Source organism: Halyomorpha halys, unplaced genomic scaffold (assembly GCF_000696795.3).
Source record: "Halyomorpha halys isolate HHAL.00 unplaced genomic scaffold, Hhal_1.1 Scaffold595.1, whole genome shotgun sequence".
In the NCBI taxonomy this organism is placed as follows: domain Eukaryota; kingdom Metazoa; phylum Arthropoda; class Insecta; order Hemiptera; family Pentatomidae; genus Halyomorpha; species Halyomorpha halys.
This window is the reverse complement of record NW_027112496.1, coordinates 400,179-418,098: the sequence shown is the minus strand read 5'-3', so window position 1 is coordinate 418,098 and position 17,920 is coordinate 400,179. Positions and strand designations below refer to the sequence as shown.

Genomic DNA, 17,920 nt, shown 5'->3' with positions numbered 1-17,920 from the left:
AAAATGTCAGAATGATTATCTTTAGAGCGGCTGAACATCTAGGAAAAGGAGAAACAAAAATGTCAGAATGATTATCTTTAGAGCGGCTGAACATCAAGGAAAAGGAGAAACAAAAATGTCAGAATAAATACTGGAATGCTCCGTATACTTGCTATTTCAATTATAATTTTCTTTTGTTACTTCGCTTAGTACACCAAGATTGGAAGCCGTTGGTTTAGAGTGAAAATAATATGGCTGTGTATCTATTGAAAGAGTGATTACTCTCCCAGAGAACTTTAACTCCCCAGGTAAGTGGTGCACGGTAGAATTCTGTTGGCAACTTACACCTCATATCGACTGGATATTAAGGTGAAGGAAGACCCTACCTTAGCTTATTCAGGAACCGGTCTGCTGTTTTAAAGGATCTTAAGTAACCACTACGACGTATACGATTCTGAAACCATGATAAATTGTATACAATATGGATTTTAGGAATAATTAAGCCGGCCAAATTTAAAATAAAAAAAAAAAACATTGAGTTAAGGTTGGACCCCTGTTCAAGCCCTTGGATCTGATTTTCCTATTATTGAATCTTATTAATAAAATAACAAATGTAAATCGTTATCTTTCAGTTATATTTTTTTGCTTGCTTTATATGAGAGAACAGAAAAATTTATTTTGACGAAACATTTTCCTAAATTAAGATCCATAAGAGGATTTAAACAATTATAAACCTAACATTCGCCGCCTTGAAAAATAAAAAAAAGAAGGAGGATAAAAAATCTTTATATTTTTCTCGTTTTCATAAATAAATAAACTGCCTCAACTAATTAAAACTAAACTTCTTATTGTTGTTATTTTGAGCCGTAAAACGTTTTTCGCTACATAATACACATTCCTGTCACAAATGGCAAGCAAATTAAACTTTAGTTCGATGTTTATTTAGTTTATCAAAAATAAATTCAGTGAACCGATATACTAGTTTGAGTCACATCGTAAAATATTTACAAAATCTTTAAGCCTGCCGTAGGCTAGTTTAGATTCTACTAATTATTTCTATCGTTCAGAATTGTAGATCATAAATTTTTGCAGAAAAAGTAATTATTTTTCAGACGAGAACGTAGAATTTTCAAGAAATATATAGGTGTTGGTGGGTAATTCGAAAAAAAAATGGAAAAACTTAAATGATAGTTTAATAATACAGTAATTTTTTTTTATCGTGCAGAACTACGAAGGCCATAATTCTTTGAAGATAAATTAATTGTCTTTCAAATATAATTTTTTGTGAAGCATTTAATTTGTTAGTTAATAAAAAAAAAAAACGATAATAATATTTATTTGGATTGTTTTTTTCTCCCAAGGAGTTGATGTGATGATTTAAATATATTATCTTCAATATATATGTATAGGAAAAATCGGCTCCGGTTCTGAAAAAATGCATGTAAATGTCTCTCAAAAAGCTCATAACACATTAGGAAAATAAATATCGGTAACCAGGTATTAGTACTGTACTTTATGAAAATAAGTTAGTTAATACGTGACCACTTTAGCAGAGGAACCATTTAGAGATAAAAATGACAAATGAACATACTGATTATAAGTGTCATGATAACATTGAAAAAATATAATAGCTATTAAGTGATTATAAATAAACGGAGGTTTGGCTGCCATTACATTATAATTGGAAAATAATTAGATGTGAATAGTATAATTATATTTTTAACCTAACTAAATACAATTTATAGCTTATAAATGAGAAGTTTACACAATATTTTAAGTTGTTAAAATACACGTACATTATTGCACATTTTTAATGTAAATTATTGCACACATTTATGTAAATTAATTCGGACCTATTTTTGATTATATACATTTTACATTTTTTTAAAAATTATAATAAATGTAATATATAGGAATCATGGTACAAGGAGGTGAGTCTTTACTTCATTTCTCACAAAGGAGATATGAAATGTGGTCCGATTCCACACGGAAAAGCTGACAATTTCTTTTTAAGCAAGTCTAGTTTTTTGTTGAACATTTCCACTCTGGGGCTGTATAGGTCCTCAACTCTGGACTTGAGCCATAAAAAAAAAAAATAAAATAAAACACTATTAGAACTTCCTGATGGTTTTATTTAGAAAGCCGTTAATTAATTAAGCGAAAAACTTCCTACCTTTTAAAATGTTAGTTGGGTTTCCAACACAACATACTTAGTTTTTAATCCAAGACTCTTTTCTATCCCTTCTAACTCAATATTTTTATTGTAATAGTAAATTAAATGTTATTTAATCTTAATACTTAACTTACTGCAAGATTTCAGAAATTAATTGCAATGTCACTATAAAAACGTACAATGCTTTAGCCTTATTAATATACTTTGTACTAGTTTATAGATTCCTCAAAGATTAAATGTACAATTTATATCAAAACTATGACTTTAGTTCATAATCACCAGCCACGAATCGTAATAATTTAAAGAAACCAACTGTGTATGAGACACTAACTTCATTTAATACAAAGCTCAACTTGTATGATCATCATTATTGAGTGGACATTATTATATTATTATATATAGAGAGACACGTTTCAATATTATTGCTACAATATACCCCTCCAATAGTAATTTTATATTGGCCGTGAAGGAGACACTAAAAAGTGATAAGCCCAACATGTAAATTGAAGAGGAGTACAGGTAGGTCATCGTACTGTTATCAGTGCTGACTACATCTACACTGCCACCAGGAGCACTCAATATCCAATATCAATACTAAAATGTATAACTAATATCAATACTTATTAATTCCTAAGAAATAATATCTATAACTCAATGTAAATATCAGTGCTGACTACATCTACACTGCCACCAGGAGCACTCAATCCTCTCGTTACAAAACATTATAAAATATTGTTTCAATATTTTGAGCTGAAACTGTTTGTAAACACTAACGGGAAATTACTGAGTAACTTCAGACATCGAACTTAAAAATCGTGCGTAGAGCTCACTCAAAAATTTGGCCTAAGTAACAGACGGATAGACTTAGTTACAATATTTTGTGTTAAAATTGTATCAAAAGTATGCCGAGGTCTCAGTGAATAATCTGAGCCATCAAAATTGAAAATCAGTTGAGCCGTTTAATTTAAAATTGATACCAACCTACAAATGAGCAGATGATATCAAACCCCTAAACCGTATTACCTTCACCGAAGTTTGGTAACAAATTATGTATTTTCATATACAAACTCTAAAATCCTAAATGTATTTGGGAATGGCGTTTATTAAGCTATAGTAGGATTGCTGAACAATATAAAATCGAATGAATTTCGTCTCACAATGTAATCAGACAGTGAGGTCGTTAAATGATACAAGTAAATGACTAAAAGCAAAAACCATCATAGTATACAAAAGGTTTATTTTTACATAGGAATCTAGGATTAAATAACAAAATAAAACTACGTGATTGGTTCTGGGTGATTAGTGAACATATCTCCTGTTTCCTTAAAGTTTCAAAGAAGTAACATTATTTCTTAATGTGACAACTGTCGCTGCGGTTTAACTAGGACCTTGAAAAGAATCACCATGGTGACAATGTTTTGTCAACTGACTATATCATTATGACATCTTGAACCAAATCTAATGTTTTTAAAAATATAATTATAACATATTGTGTTATACTCATGAAGACTCTTGTTTTTCAGCTAATTTCACGTTTGTTGAAATTAGTTTTGAAAAACAACTTTGGAAAGGATCATTATTCAAATTTTTACCTCTTGTTTAATAATTTATGAAAATTCGAAGATAATGTTTGTTTATCTATTTAGTCTCAACAGACATTTTAGCAGTTCAGTCACTTTTTCAATCTCTATTCTATTCATGATTGAATTATCATAATTTCTTACATTTTATACCTTCTTCTGAATAGCTGATACATTTTAAGTTATTTTAGAATGAATAATTCTTTTGTATTATTTAAAGTACTATTAGTGTGTATTATTATTTTACTAGTAACCGCTCCGTTCTGATTGTAAAACTTTTTATATTATTTCCAACTCCATCCTATTTAAACATGACATTGACCCAGGAGGGATAGCTCAAAATAGGAAGTTATCTTACAAAAGACGGAGCAAAAAGTTATGCTATATGTATTGACGATCTCATAAAAAAATAATTTTATTTAATATTAATAATATTATAAATAATATTGAAAAAAAAAGTTCAGAAAAAGCAATTTTTTATAGGTTTTACTTATTAACTCGTTTTCGATGCATTTTAATGGTAAAAATAATGGTATTGCCAAAATTAAATTACGTTAAATTTTCTGCGGCATATTTAAACATTTCAAAGAACAAAAGAAAAGATTATTTTTAAAAACACAAAATATCAGAGGTCAGTTGTACTTTTCAAACGATTGTTTTTACCATGTAGTTTAGTGCCAGTACTTTATACAATATGACAAACAGTTAAAATATCATTATAATCTACTTAGCACTGCATTTAACAATCTGAGCTTTAAGGGAGTTCATTCAGTTCAATAACTCCCGAGATACAGTTAATCAAAAGCAAAAATTTTTTCCTTAAAAAAAAACGTCAATTTGTGAATTTATTTTGGCAAATAACATAGAAACTGCTACTCTTACGGGGTTGTTCATTATAAACTATTTTTATAACGAACTTCAAATTGAGACTTAATAAACATTTATACGTCAAATAGCTCCTTACATATCGAACTTTTCTTAATATATAACTCATTTTCAATGTATGTTGCAAAATTCCAAAACCGTGTAAAAATATTTATAAGCCGCGCTGTAAATAATGATATTTATTTATCTCATCAGATAATTTGATAACTCCATTAATAATCAACTTATTTGGAAAAAAAAAACATAAAGATGTTTGATGAAAGGAATATGGTCCGGGTGCGGTCAAAAAAACTCAAATAGTAGATTATACTATTTTATTGAGCCAACGTTTTGCCCCACGTTGGCTCAATAAAATAGTATAATTCTACTATTTGAGTTTTTTTGACCGCACCCGGACCATATTCCTTTCATCTTTACACACGGTCAAGCAATAATCTTCCAGTAAAGATGTTTGAAAAACTGTATCTCGGAAAATATTGACTCAATTTGAACAGTTCTATTATGACTCATTAAATGAATCATGGAGTAGATTATAATAATAAATTTCCTAGAATAACTAGTTTTTGTTGTATTGCCAGAATATAATATTATGGAATACTGTTATAATGCATAATATAATATATTATAAAATAAATTAGGAGTTATTGGCTATAAATCCACAAATATGTGACAGCCATTTTTAAAAATCTATTTGTTGTAGTTGTAAACTTTTTACTACCGTCTTGTGTAAATAGTTTTACATTAGAATCCATTGAAATAAATTATTGTACAATTTTTTTGTGTTAACTTGCAATTTTACTGGGCTCTATTATACTTTGCTAGAGGAATCATTGAACAGCTGTAACAAATAACTAGTAGTTTGTATATCTGGATATGTATATTGCTCATATATCGCTCTCTGACAGAACGTGGAGTTCAGTCTCATTCAGCATGTCCTCAGTGTCTCATAGGTTTTTAACTCTACTAAGACCACTACAGTTTCTGGTACTATGAAGTAATCAAATACATAAATTAAACATTCAATATAATTAACATGGAAGGAAAAACTCACCTCGCCCAAGCCCATTAGTACCCTGAGGATAATCAGAGGCACCGCACCCATGGGAGCTATCCATGGAGTTAGGAGCGTGAAGAGAGCGGTGGAGAAGATGCCTAGGCCCATGGTGTGCTTGCCGCCGTAGCGCTGAGCCAGAAGTCCTCCGGGGATGTGCGTGACGATGTAGCCATAATAGAAGGCAGAGAGGATCATACCCTGCGTCGACTCGTCCCAGTCGTAACCGCCTGTCGAAGTCTGTAAAAAATCATCAAATTATATCACTCGTGTATGGATTACACTCAGCAAGTATATTTAGTGATAAATAATATGAAACAGTTCATCTATTCACCTTACTTCTTTAAGAAGATTTTTTGGTGTTTCAACATTTTATGTTTGAATATTTGTCTTTGAGCGTCATATACTTTATAAAGAAAAGTAAATAAAAATGCATTATGAAAACAATTTTTAGACTATTTGTATTTCGCAAATCGAATTATTTTTAGGTGAGTTTCGATCAAGTACAGGATGTACAGGCAATACCAAAAATGGCCCCTGATGATCATACAAAAAAAAAAAAAAAATTGACAACTAGAATCATATTAGAAATTAAAAATAAATTAAAATGTTTAATGAATTTTTTAAATATGTTCCTTTGGATTGATAATTATATTTTTAAAGTAAGAAATGGTAAAAAATTTATTTTAAATATTTTAAAGCCATTTGTTCATTTTAATTAATATTATAAAAGTAATATTTATTGTTAAGTAGTATTTTAATTAATATATATATTTAACATAATTGATAATAATAAATAAATAAAACTATAACTTATTACTATTGATATGTTATACAATCTAAATCGTAAATTTTAATCATAAAGTACTTATTGAACAATTTTTATTACAATTTGTAAACCAGGGCCGGAAAAAGTTTGTGAATTCCGTCAAAAAGTTTGGTGGCCTAATTTCTAATAATAGTAATAAAGGAGATTATATATAGCAGTAACCGCTTAATGTAAAGTTTTCATCAAAATTCCTATGAAGCTGACATTTTCATCGTTTTCCTTATATTTCGATTTATATGGGTAATAAGGCACTAAAGCATTTATCTTTATCTTGGCCTCGGATAATTTAAAGACCCTATTTGACAAATCAGTTTTTTTTTTATTCTTCGTTGTATTTATACATAAGTTTAAATTTTATTAATTTAATCAGATTTACTTGGTAATGTTAATGCGCATCATGTACATGAAGAAGGAACGTATATTACAAATTTATCGTGGAAGAAAAGGAGCAGATTGATATTATTGTTTAATATAGAACAGAAAAGAATAGAAAATCAATTTTATTCAGAGCCAGGGTCATTAAGAATAGCACACGTGAACAATTATAAGAAAACATTCTAGCCAGAAATTAAATATAAAAATATCTTACTTTATACCACAATATAAGCAAATAGAAAATCTGTAAATAAAACAAAATAACTCTTATTCTTAATTAAAAATTAAAGGATTACAAAGAAAATGAAGTAATTAATTCAATAAACTGTCTTCTTCTAATCAAATTAAACAATCCCTTTTATGCAAATAAATATAAAATTGGTATTAATATAAAAAAAAAAAAAAGAAAAGAATAAAAATATAGTTAAAAAAAATCGATATCGTATTAAAGATTATTACCATATTGATAAATATTATACAATGTTAACAAAATCAAATCCCTAAGCAAATAACAGAAGTACTAAAGTCGAATAAAATAAAATAAAACAATCAATTATTACAAAAAAAAAATCATTATTCACTTCTAATCCTAATTCCAATCATGAATTACGGTGTTGTGTTTTGGGGTGTAAGAAGGTATTGGAAAAGAAGGGATTAAATGAAGGAAGAACCATGTCGGATATTAAAAGGAAGGGGGCAGTGGAACGGGCTAAAGAGGTATATTCGAATTTTCTAGTTCTGAGGGTAGGGATATAGAGGTCAGAGTGGCGGGATCTAGTTTCCTGTGGGTGAATAGAGGGTTAGAATTGTAGGATACTATAGATGTAGGAAGGTTGCTGGGAATTGATACTTTGGTATAGGTAAAATCCCAGAAAATATTGTCTGCGGTTATAAATGAAGAGCAACTTTAACTCACCATAGAGGTTAAAACAATTAAACAATCCCTTTTATGCAAATAAATATAAAATTGGTATTAATATAAAAAAAAAAAAAAAGAAAAGAATAAAAATATAGTTAAAAAAAATCGATATCGTATTAAAGATTATTACCATATTGATAAATATTATACAATGTTAACAAAATCAAATCCCTAAGCAAATAACAGAAGTACTAAAGTCGAATAAAATAAAATAAAACAATCAATTATTACAAAAAAAAAATCATTATTCACTTCTAATCCTAATTCCAATCATGAATTACGGTGTTGTGTTTTGGGGTGTAAGAAGGTATTGGAAAAGAAGGGATTAAATGAAGGAAGAACCATGTCGGATATTAAAAGGAAGGGGGCAGTGGAACGGGCTAAAGAGGTATATTCGAATTTTCTAGTTCTGAGGGTAGGGATATAGAGGTCAGAGTGGCGGGATCTAGTTTCCTGTGGGTGAATAGAGGGTTAGAATTGTAGGATACTATAGATGTAGGAAGGTTGCTGGGAATTGATACTTTGGTATAGGTAAAATCCCAGAAAATATTGTCTGCGGTTATAAATGAAGAGCAACTTTAACTCACCATAGAGGTTAAAACAATTAAACAATCCCTTTTATGCAAATAAATATAAAATTGGTATTAATATAAAAAAAAAAAAAAAGAAAAGAATAAAAATATAGTTAAAAAAAATCGATATCGTATTAAAGATTATTACCATATTGATAAATATTATACAATGTTAACAAAATCAAATCCCTAAGCAAATAACAGAAGTACTAAAGTCGAATAAAATAAAATAAAACAATCAATTATTACAAAAAAAAAATCATTATTCACTTCTAATCCTAATTCCAATCATGAATTACGGTGTTGTGTTTTGGGGTGTAAGAAGGTATTGGAAAAGAAGGGATTAAATGAAGGAAGAACCATGTCGGATATTAAAAGGAAGGGGGCAGTGGAACGGGCTAAAGAGGTATATTCGAATTTTCTAGTTCTGAGGGTAGGGATATAGAGGTCAGAGTGGCGGGATCTAGTTTCCTGTGGGTGAATAGAGGGTTAGAATTGTAGGATACTATAGATGTAGGAAGGTTGCTGGGAATTGATACTTTGGTATAGGTAAAATCCCAGAAAATATTGTCTGCGGTTATAAATGAAGAGCAACTTTAACTCACCATAGAGGTGGAAAACTTGAGAACGCCATAAAGTCAGAAGACAAATCTTAAAAAAGAATTTATCATTCGCTTTAATCTATTTTCCTATTAAATCGAGAGACCTCCGTATACTAGACAGTCGTAATGAAAGTAGGGGGGGATGAGTTAGATTATAAGGACCTTACCTGTAGGTTATCGGGTTATTAGTAGGTATCGGGAGCGATGAAACAGTTTAAGAGTAGTTATTGTTAAATACATTACGAGCATATACATTTTTAAAAAATAACAAAATATTTAATCAGTTACGTCAATCGATTGATGTTTACACAAGCTATTAACAGTATCTTCTTGTATTAAATACAAAAAAGAAATATGACAAATTATTGACGCCTTTTATTTTTAATTCCAGTTTCAGTCATATGCTATATTTCTTATAGCTACAATTATAAAATAAAATGACCAATAACGAAGATTCGGACAAGTTTATTACGTTCACAACCAGATTTGTTATTTAACGATAGCCCAAGTTTTAATTAATACGTGAATTGATTAAATTACAGTTATTAAATAAAGTAATTCAGTAAAGGTTATAATTAAATTAGATTTATTCGTATTGAAAAATGTCAACCACAAAAACCTTGACCCGAACGTTTTAGGTAAACTCCATTGCACACCTTCCTCACCAGAAGACTGATTTGCACAACTTGATTGCAGTGGACTTGCTTATTGGCGCCGGTTATATTTTATTTGTAAACCAGTCTGGAGGATCGAGAAAAAAAAAATCTGCTTTTATCATTAGAACATGACTTATTCTATCGATATTATATTTTATCAAAGTAAAAAGATTAAAAAAGTATCAAATTAGGTTTAATTTTTCACTTATAATGACGAGAAAAAAGCGCAACCTATTACTAGGCAAGCTTGTCGCATTAAATAGTATTCCATTTATTGATAAAGGAAGCAGTATTCATTAGTAACTTTAATTATAGTACCAAAAACGTTTAGTCGTTTAGTTTACTAATAATGACAGATCAGATTTGTAATCATTATCCAGTAATTCTATAGCTTTTTTTTTCTAAATGGTTATAAAGGACGAATGATGAGGATAATTCGTTTCATAGAAGGAAAACAATTTCGTTTTAAGTAGTAATCGACGAGGAAAATTCAAACAAGCTACACTGTCAAGAGATAAAAGTCAATAATCTAGTTGATATCATTATACAATTAAATTTAATATTATACCTTATTTTGGATATCATTGGCAAGTTTTTAATGTATTTTCAATATTACACCATTAATCTTAATATATACGTGCAACTATAAAAGATACGTCTAAATTAAATTTTTAAGCTCATTTTATCAATAACCAGAAGATTGATTTGTTTAATTAAACAAATGGCATCTTATATACAAAATTACATGTAAGTTTTTGCCCGCTTTCAACGAGAAAATATGAAACTCATTCTTTCCGATGTCATTTACTATTGTTAAATAGTTTATTTATCGTTAATTGGTTGTTAAAGCCACAGAGCTGTGAAATTTTTAACAATATTGGATCAAGCCCTAGAAGAGCTGAACTGTTGAAAGAGAACGCGACTTTATTAGTTTTACGATTTGTTAACTGTTTTTTAAATATTATATAAATCTCAAAAAGTTTATTAATAGACTGGCAGAATACTATAGATCATTTTTAGAAGTTTAAAAAAAAATTGGAAAAATAAATGTACTTCATAATCACAGTTAATAAAACCTCATATTAATATTCAGTTGGTTCCCCTTGCAAAGTTGGGATTTGATATTTTATCAGAATAATATTTTCCATCTGCTTCTCTAATTGAAGATTAATCGACGTACACCACTCTTATTTTAACTCCTCCCCCCCACCATAAAGAGCCGAAACAAGGTTTGGCTTTTAACAAAATGGCAGAGGATCAAAGAGCAAAGCGTTTTTTCAGCTTTTTGTTAAGAAAAAAAAAGGTTATGCAGTCTGAACCAAACTTCATATTGTTTTTTTCTAGTTAGCTATAGAAAGGTTTTTAAACTAATTTAAGAATATTTAACTGTTATTCGCAATCTTGAGACAAAATTTTAGGCTTACTAACATCTGAACTTATTTTAATTCTATCAACAAAAAACCAAATCGATAGGTAACAGTAAACATAACAGTCTACTATTGTAAATAGTTACAATGTTGCTACTGTTACCTAAAACATGAATATAGAATATTGAATATATATAAATAGTCTATTAGAATCCCATAATTTTCGAAATAATTTGGCCAGAGATATTCTGGATAACAAGAAATTCCAAATATAAATAATAGGATCACTAAATACATTTTTTTTTTTCATGAATGACATTTATTTATTATAACTATAAAATTTATTGCTATAAATAAATTTAATTCATTGATTAGTTCATTTAAGATGAGGGCAGCTATACGAATAAATGTAATTTTGGCTCTAAATATTTCACCTCAATTTAGTAATGACTTCATAACGATTTGACCAAGCCATTTTAGGAACAAAAACTCAATATATATCAGAATACAAAAACATAAGAATAAATTTATTAACTCTTTTAGTACGATATTAGGGTATGTTGATGGCAATGATTAGAGATATATGGTTCACAGGTCAAACCTTTTTGAGCTTAATTATGAATCGTGGTGACGTATTAGTAGCTCCACATTACTTTTATTAATGATTAATTTTTATGAAGTATCTCAAAAATAAATATAAATATTCACTCATATGCAACGCTCTGTTGTTATGGGTTATAATCTAGGAGATTATTATTACTGTTTTATTAAATCGCAAGTGTTAACTACGCCCTACTCAAAAGGAAAGAACATATCCATAACAAATCTTTTTCAGTCCGATTCTGAATTGCTTAAATATGAATCACTTTTTTTGGCAGAGGGGTTACATACCCTTATCTCCTTCAAAGAGAGAGTGAAGCCAAACAGAGGGGAGTTGACCGCCCCCCCCCCTCTGGGAGCTCAGGTGTACGTTGAGATTAATAGGAATATAAGTCATTGTAATCTAAAATTAAAAAGAAAACAGCCAGTCATTGGCTTCTACTCCTTTGCCAAGCCCCTGGAGTTCATCATAAGGTCTGCATTATTGGCTTCACTTTTCCTGGGAACTTACCCTCTTCATCATACTCCTTCCTCCAAGCTTTAGAGTGTTAGGTTATAACCAATAATAATGAATGGTCAAATTTTTATTGTGTTAACTGATAACACGCCCACACGCCATACTGAGTGGGAGTTGTGAACTAGTAATCTAATATTTACCTTATGTAAAAAATAAATAAGAAAGAGAATGTAAAAATATGTGTTCTAACAATATAATTACATGAACAATCTTTCAAGAGGGCAATTAATGTTATGTTGAAACATATTAAGAACGTATTTAGCTGTTGATAATTTTATATCCAAAACAGTTAATTTTAAAATTCCATATCATCATTTCAATCTATTCCGCTTCAATTCTTGGTAAAAGCTTTAAACGATTTCGAGAACTGTAATGCAAGAACCTTGAATTTTTCTGGAATTAATGAGGCTCTGATGTGGTATAAATCCTTTTCCTGTTGTGGTATAAACCCACAAAAAAGAGCTTCGTAGATTTTTTTTTACTAAGCGTTATGTGATATCGCCGGGGCGAGGCCCACCAAGACACGTTAAAACACAAGATATCTAAATTTGCGAAAACGGTAACTTTGTATCCACAAATTTTGCTAACCTCGGTTTCTTTCAACCAGATACGCCACTTTGACATTTGACCGACGATATATTTTCATATTACTTCATTATAAACAAAAACTTTTTATAGTCAGAAAAAATCTGAATTCAAAAGTATATAAAGAAAAATTAATAATAGAACATCATTTAGAATACCAAACATCGGTATTGAGATCACAGGCCCTGATAAACGGAGTTCTATAGACTTATTCAATATTATATAGTATAATAGTATAGACGAGAAGAGAGATATTATAATTAGGAAAAAATGTAAATTAAGGGATAAAATTAAAGATATAAATGGTATTACTTATGATCTCAAGCAACATCTACACCATTCTCACAAACGTCCCAGTAACTACGAATTTTAATTACCATAAAACCATTAAAATGTTCTAGTGATATTTAGTGCCATAGTAGTATTTACAGCTGCCTACATCTAAGTGATTCGTTTGATTAAGCTTTTATAAGTGAATTTTCTTTATGAAAGTCGAGTTTCCTTCCTTTTAGTTTTTATTGCTCAAGACCTTGATTGTCGCTTGTTTTAAAATTGCTGGGCTTGATATTTGAATGTATTTCAAATACACTTTCACTAAATATCCAATTCCTCAACTCCACGCACCCATGGAGCTTAGAAAAATTAGCTGAAATTTTCAAGAATTGTGCGTGTTGGTACCTAACTGGTTCCTTATCAATTATCAAATCAGATGCCATCAACTACTATCATTTACGCATTCACAAAGATATTTTCCTTGGCCCATTTGCATTTCAAACGGCTCGTTCTATTTGGCTCGAATTTGGAGGAACGTTGGGGAGTAAGGTAAATAAGATTTAGTATAAATAAAAAGGTATCGGATAAAGGAAAGGTATTAGTCGTTAGTATTTTTATGACGAGCTCATTAAAATACATTATAAATATGATTGAAAAAAAAAAAAAAAAGGCCCCGCTTGTTAATATAGTAAACAGAAAATTAAGAAATTATAACATTAATGCAATAAAAATTTACATTTATTTTTTTACAAGTGAGGCCATGAGAATCGCTCACATGCATTGAGCCTGAATCGATTCTACAATAAAAACTATCGGTTGATGGCGCGGTTGACTGCAGTTCCCGCAGTACACCACCAATGTTTTGTTTTCATCCTTGGCAAAACATTGCATGTATTGGCTAAGCCATCAATATAATACTAGTTAATCCATCACTTATTTCATACCCTCAATATTTTTGTTTTTTATGATGGAATTTGTAGTCTTTGGAACCTATATGGGCTCACTTATTTAAAAATTGAATTTATTTTAAAAGATTGGAGTTTCCATCCGTATTTTTTCACATTTTTGAACGATTATCAAACTTCAACAGAACGAAGAAACATGAGGCTTCTAACATCGCTAGAACTATCGTACATATCACATTTTTTACTCCTATCTTAGCGGAGCAACAGAAGTTTGCAGTAGCCTGTGCTAAATATTTTTTGTATAAATAATGATTTAATGATGAGAAGATAATTAATCATGAATAATATACATGAAGGGAAGATGGTTGGGGGTGAGGTCAGCAAATAATACAAATGAGTTGAAAGAACTTTGTAATAGTGCCAATGTTTCGGCCAGAATTTCTAGCCTTCATCAGAGCTACTTGTAGGAGATCGGAAATCTAAGCGATTATCTTGATTTAGATTTTCGATCTCCTCCAAGTTGCTTTGATGAAGGCTAGAAATTGTGGCCGAAACGTTGGCACTATTAAATAAATAGTTTAATCTGATTTGTTTTATTTTCTATTCGCACCCCAACCATCTTCTCTTCATAATAATATTTTTGATTAAAATATGTTAAACACAGAAATAAATAAACGTCCGATTCCTGCTCTTATTTCAAGTGGTGTTAACTTTTTTAAAACATTGTTCATTGACTTTGACAAAAACTTCGTCATTCACTAATTTTTTTAATCATATTCCAGCTACTGAAGAGTGGAAGTGGACTAATACATCTAATTATTCTGAGGACTAATAGTGAGTACCTAATTCACTAATCGATTCGCAAAAATTGTCTTTAGGTAAAATTTGATATCCAAAATCTGTGAATTTCAAATTTTTATAAGCAGTCCCATCAGAGATATTACAACTTGTATTAAATATTTTTTGTGAGAATAATAGTTTTGTTAGAAAAATAAATTGAATTTATAGTAAATATATGCAGAAAAATGTATCTTGAGGTAACCAACCTATTCAACAACTTTAACTAAGCAAATAAACTTGTAAGGACTATATTAACCATCCTCTAAGAAACAGTATAGCTTATATGAATTTCAAATTTCTGATCTCCTATCCCATGGGCGATTCATAAGTTTGAGAAAATTATATTTTGGAATGACATAAAAAAACAGGGCATAGCATCAGTAGGAATGATACTTATTCTTGTTGAATAAATAATCGGTACCTACCTCCAACACAAGGAGGTAAATTGTTTATAATATTTCATTTTATAGAAAAATTTATGGGAAAATGGAGTAAATTAATTGTGCTACGATCAAGTTTTTTTATAATATTTCTAAGTCATAGAGTTTCTGAACAATCAGCGAAACCAATTTCAGTCCCGTATGGCCGAAGAAAAAATGGTTACCATTTGTAAACGAAATAAGAAAAAAATTCTTAACAGATTTTATCCCTATACATATGGAGGAATAGGCATTAAAATCGTAACAAAAGGTTAATCAATTAACTTAATTTATTTTGGACTACTTGGTATGGATTGACCCGAAATTTTAATCGTATCATAAAAAAATATTACTTACTTTAAATCCTTTGCAACTGCTTTCATTTTCACGCAATGAAGCAACTAATTTGATAACATCTGTTACAGGATGCATTGACAATACAAACAATTGACATTGCTTCATTAGATGATTTCTAAAGCTGAAGATAACAATAAGCAAATACTTTCTTAGCCGCTTAAATGGTGATATCTTTCAATTGAATGTGAGATATATATCTATTGTTTGTAACATTAAGCAAGCTGAAAGATAGTTCTATGCATGTCAGAAATACCACAGCACTTACTTAACGAAATGTGGGCCTAGCAGACATCACAATAAGATCAGGATGGGTTTTCTCCAGATTAGATAATATATTTTCTGTACTTACCAACTTTTAGCATCCAGCCGAAATTTTAAAAAAGTAACATTTTTTTTAATGTTAACTAGGTGTTAACGCTACCCTACAGTACGTGAGATCCCATGAACTAAAAATAACTCTGCGAGATTTGCACGATTCAAAAATAACTAATGCAGTAATAGATGTCATTAAAAGGAAAAATAGATCTTATGGGTTATAATTCCATACATACCAAAATATAGCCCTTATGGTTGTGTTGTTCGGGAGATGATAAGTAATTCAAAAAGTTTCAAAGTCATGCAGATAGAAAAAAAGTTCGAAGATGTACGATAAAAAAAACTAAAAAGTAACAAAAGACATAACTGAACTATTTTTAAAAAATTGCTTCTTAACTATCGTCTAGCATACCAGGCTTATATGTAAGTACGTTAAAAAAATTATGTTTATTGTAATTTTTAAAAAATACGTTCGTTAAATTTTGCATGCATAATTTGAGGCCAATTACGCAATATATTAATAATTATACATAAAGTTTATGGGGTTATCAGAGTGTAATCGACATATATCTTTATGACAGTGTCTTCAACAAACATTGAAAAGATACTACGACAAAATCAACATTTTTAATACCACTTCAGAGGTGAAATTTGTTTAATGTAACCTTCATTATTTCATGTTTTCATCATAACCGACCCTTAAAAATTCGTATTGTTTATGTAGAATGGTAAGAAATTGTTGAAAAATAATATTTATAAATATCTCAAATAAGTACATGGTTTTAAATTGTGCTATTTACCTTCATATAGTTATCTCTTAAAATTAACTCACATTCAGTAGAAAAACAAAATTGATAGTTAAAATAATTACTGTTCAATGTTGGAGTTGCGAATTTTGTAATACTGTTAACGCAAATTAATATTAGCGTAAGTTGGCTTAATAAGAATATATGTGAGTTTCTCAAACAATAGAAACAAAAAAAAAGGTAAATTCTAAAATGATGTGAAATTTTGAGTATTTCATGGGTAGATTTCAGAGAAATAGCAACATAAATTTCAATATTTTATATAATTGTAGCATTTTATTTTATATTATCGTTTTCTGACTTATTTCTGTATGGATTTAAAGATAATTATATATTATCCGACTTTTTTTTTGTCTGTAAAAAAATATTAAATGATATATTTGATTGTAATAAATCAGTTTAAATTTATTAAACATTACAAAAACTATAAGAATAAAGTAGTCTAAAAAATTGTCATTGTTAGAAAAATCAATTAGATTCGTCTTTAGAAAAGTATTACATAAGAATTATCGTAGAAACAAAAAATTAATAATTTTTTTGACTTGATTTTGTGTGTTTTTTTTTACTTTTATTTTTACCAGCACAGAGGTTCATAAACCCCAATTTTGTGTACAACAGTAAAAAAAAAAAATCACTGTACAGTAAAATTTATGTATTGGAAAGTATTCTGTATTAACTTGCTTTGACCAAAAATTAGTAATAACATCAAAGGAGTAGACCCTGTATCGCTGATCCTTCTCAAAGTCGTCATAGGATTGATTGTGATCAGCTAAACAAACATAGAATAGGTTGTTTATTGGTTGAAAAAATGGCCGAAATAGGTTACCGCTAGGTATTGGTTACTCGCGGCACGGGCTCAGAGCACCCAGCGTGAAGTTGGCACTGATTGCTCATAACCGATCAATTAAACCAATATTCGATAAGCTTTAATGCTACAAAACATTTATGACTTTTTTCCTACGAATTCCGAGTTTCTGAGTAATGAGTAAACATTCATAACTTCTTAGAATGTTGTCCAAAACTTTTATTCTATAAAAATTTATACTAAAGAGGTGGTTTTCAAAGATGCTAAAAATGGATGGAACTTTTTTTTCCCTTAAAACAAAGTTTATTACTAAATAATTCAACAACACTATCCAAATTATAGTCTCAAAACATTTATTTCATTCACATGTCCAACGTTTCGGCCAATTCGGCCATCTTCAGGGACAATCTATTACAAAAGTTTCCATTATTTGTATGATCCTACAATCAATTCATTTATTTAACATTATTATTCATAATTTACCTTACCTTAATTTACTCAGAGACATAT

General features: G+C 29.4%; 1 protein-coding gene across 2 annotated transcripts in view; it reads right to left on the bottom strand.

Annotated features, from left to right (window-relative positions):
- The window catches only part of LOC106684621 (sialin), a 79,977-nt gene that overhangs the window by 7,572 nt on the left and 54,485 nt on the right, over positions 1-17,920 (bottom strand). For both annotated transcript variants that reach the window (XM_014426807.3, XM_014426808.3), the window contains exon 3: positions 5,669-5,908. In XM_014426807.3, the coding sequence (XP_014282293.1) occupies positions 5,669-5,908 (240 nt within the window). The remainder of the gene's footprint in view (positions 1-5,668; positions 5,909-17,920) is intronic.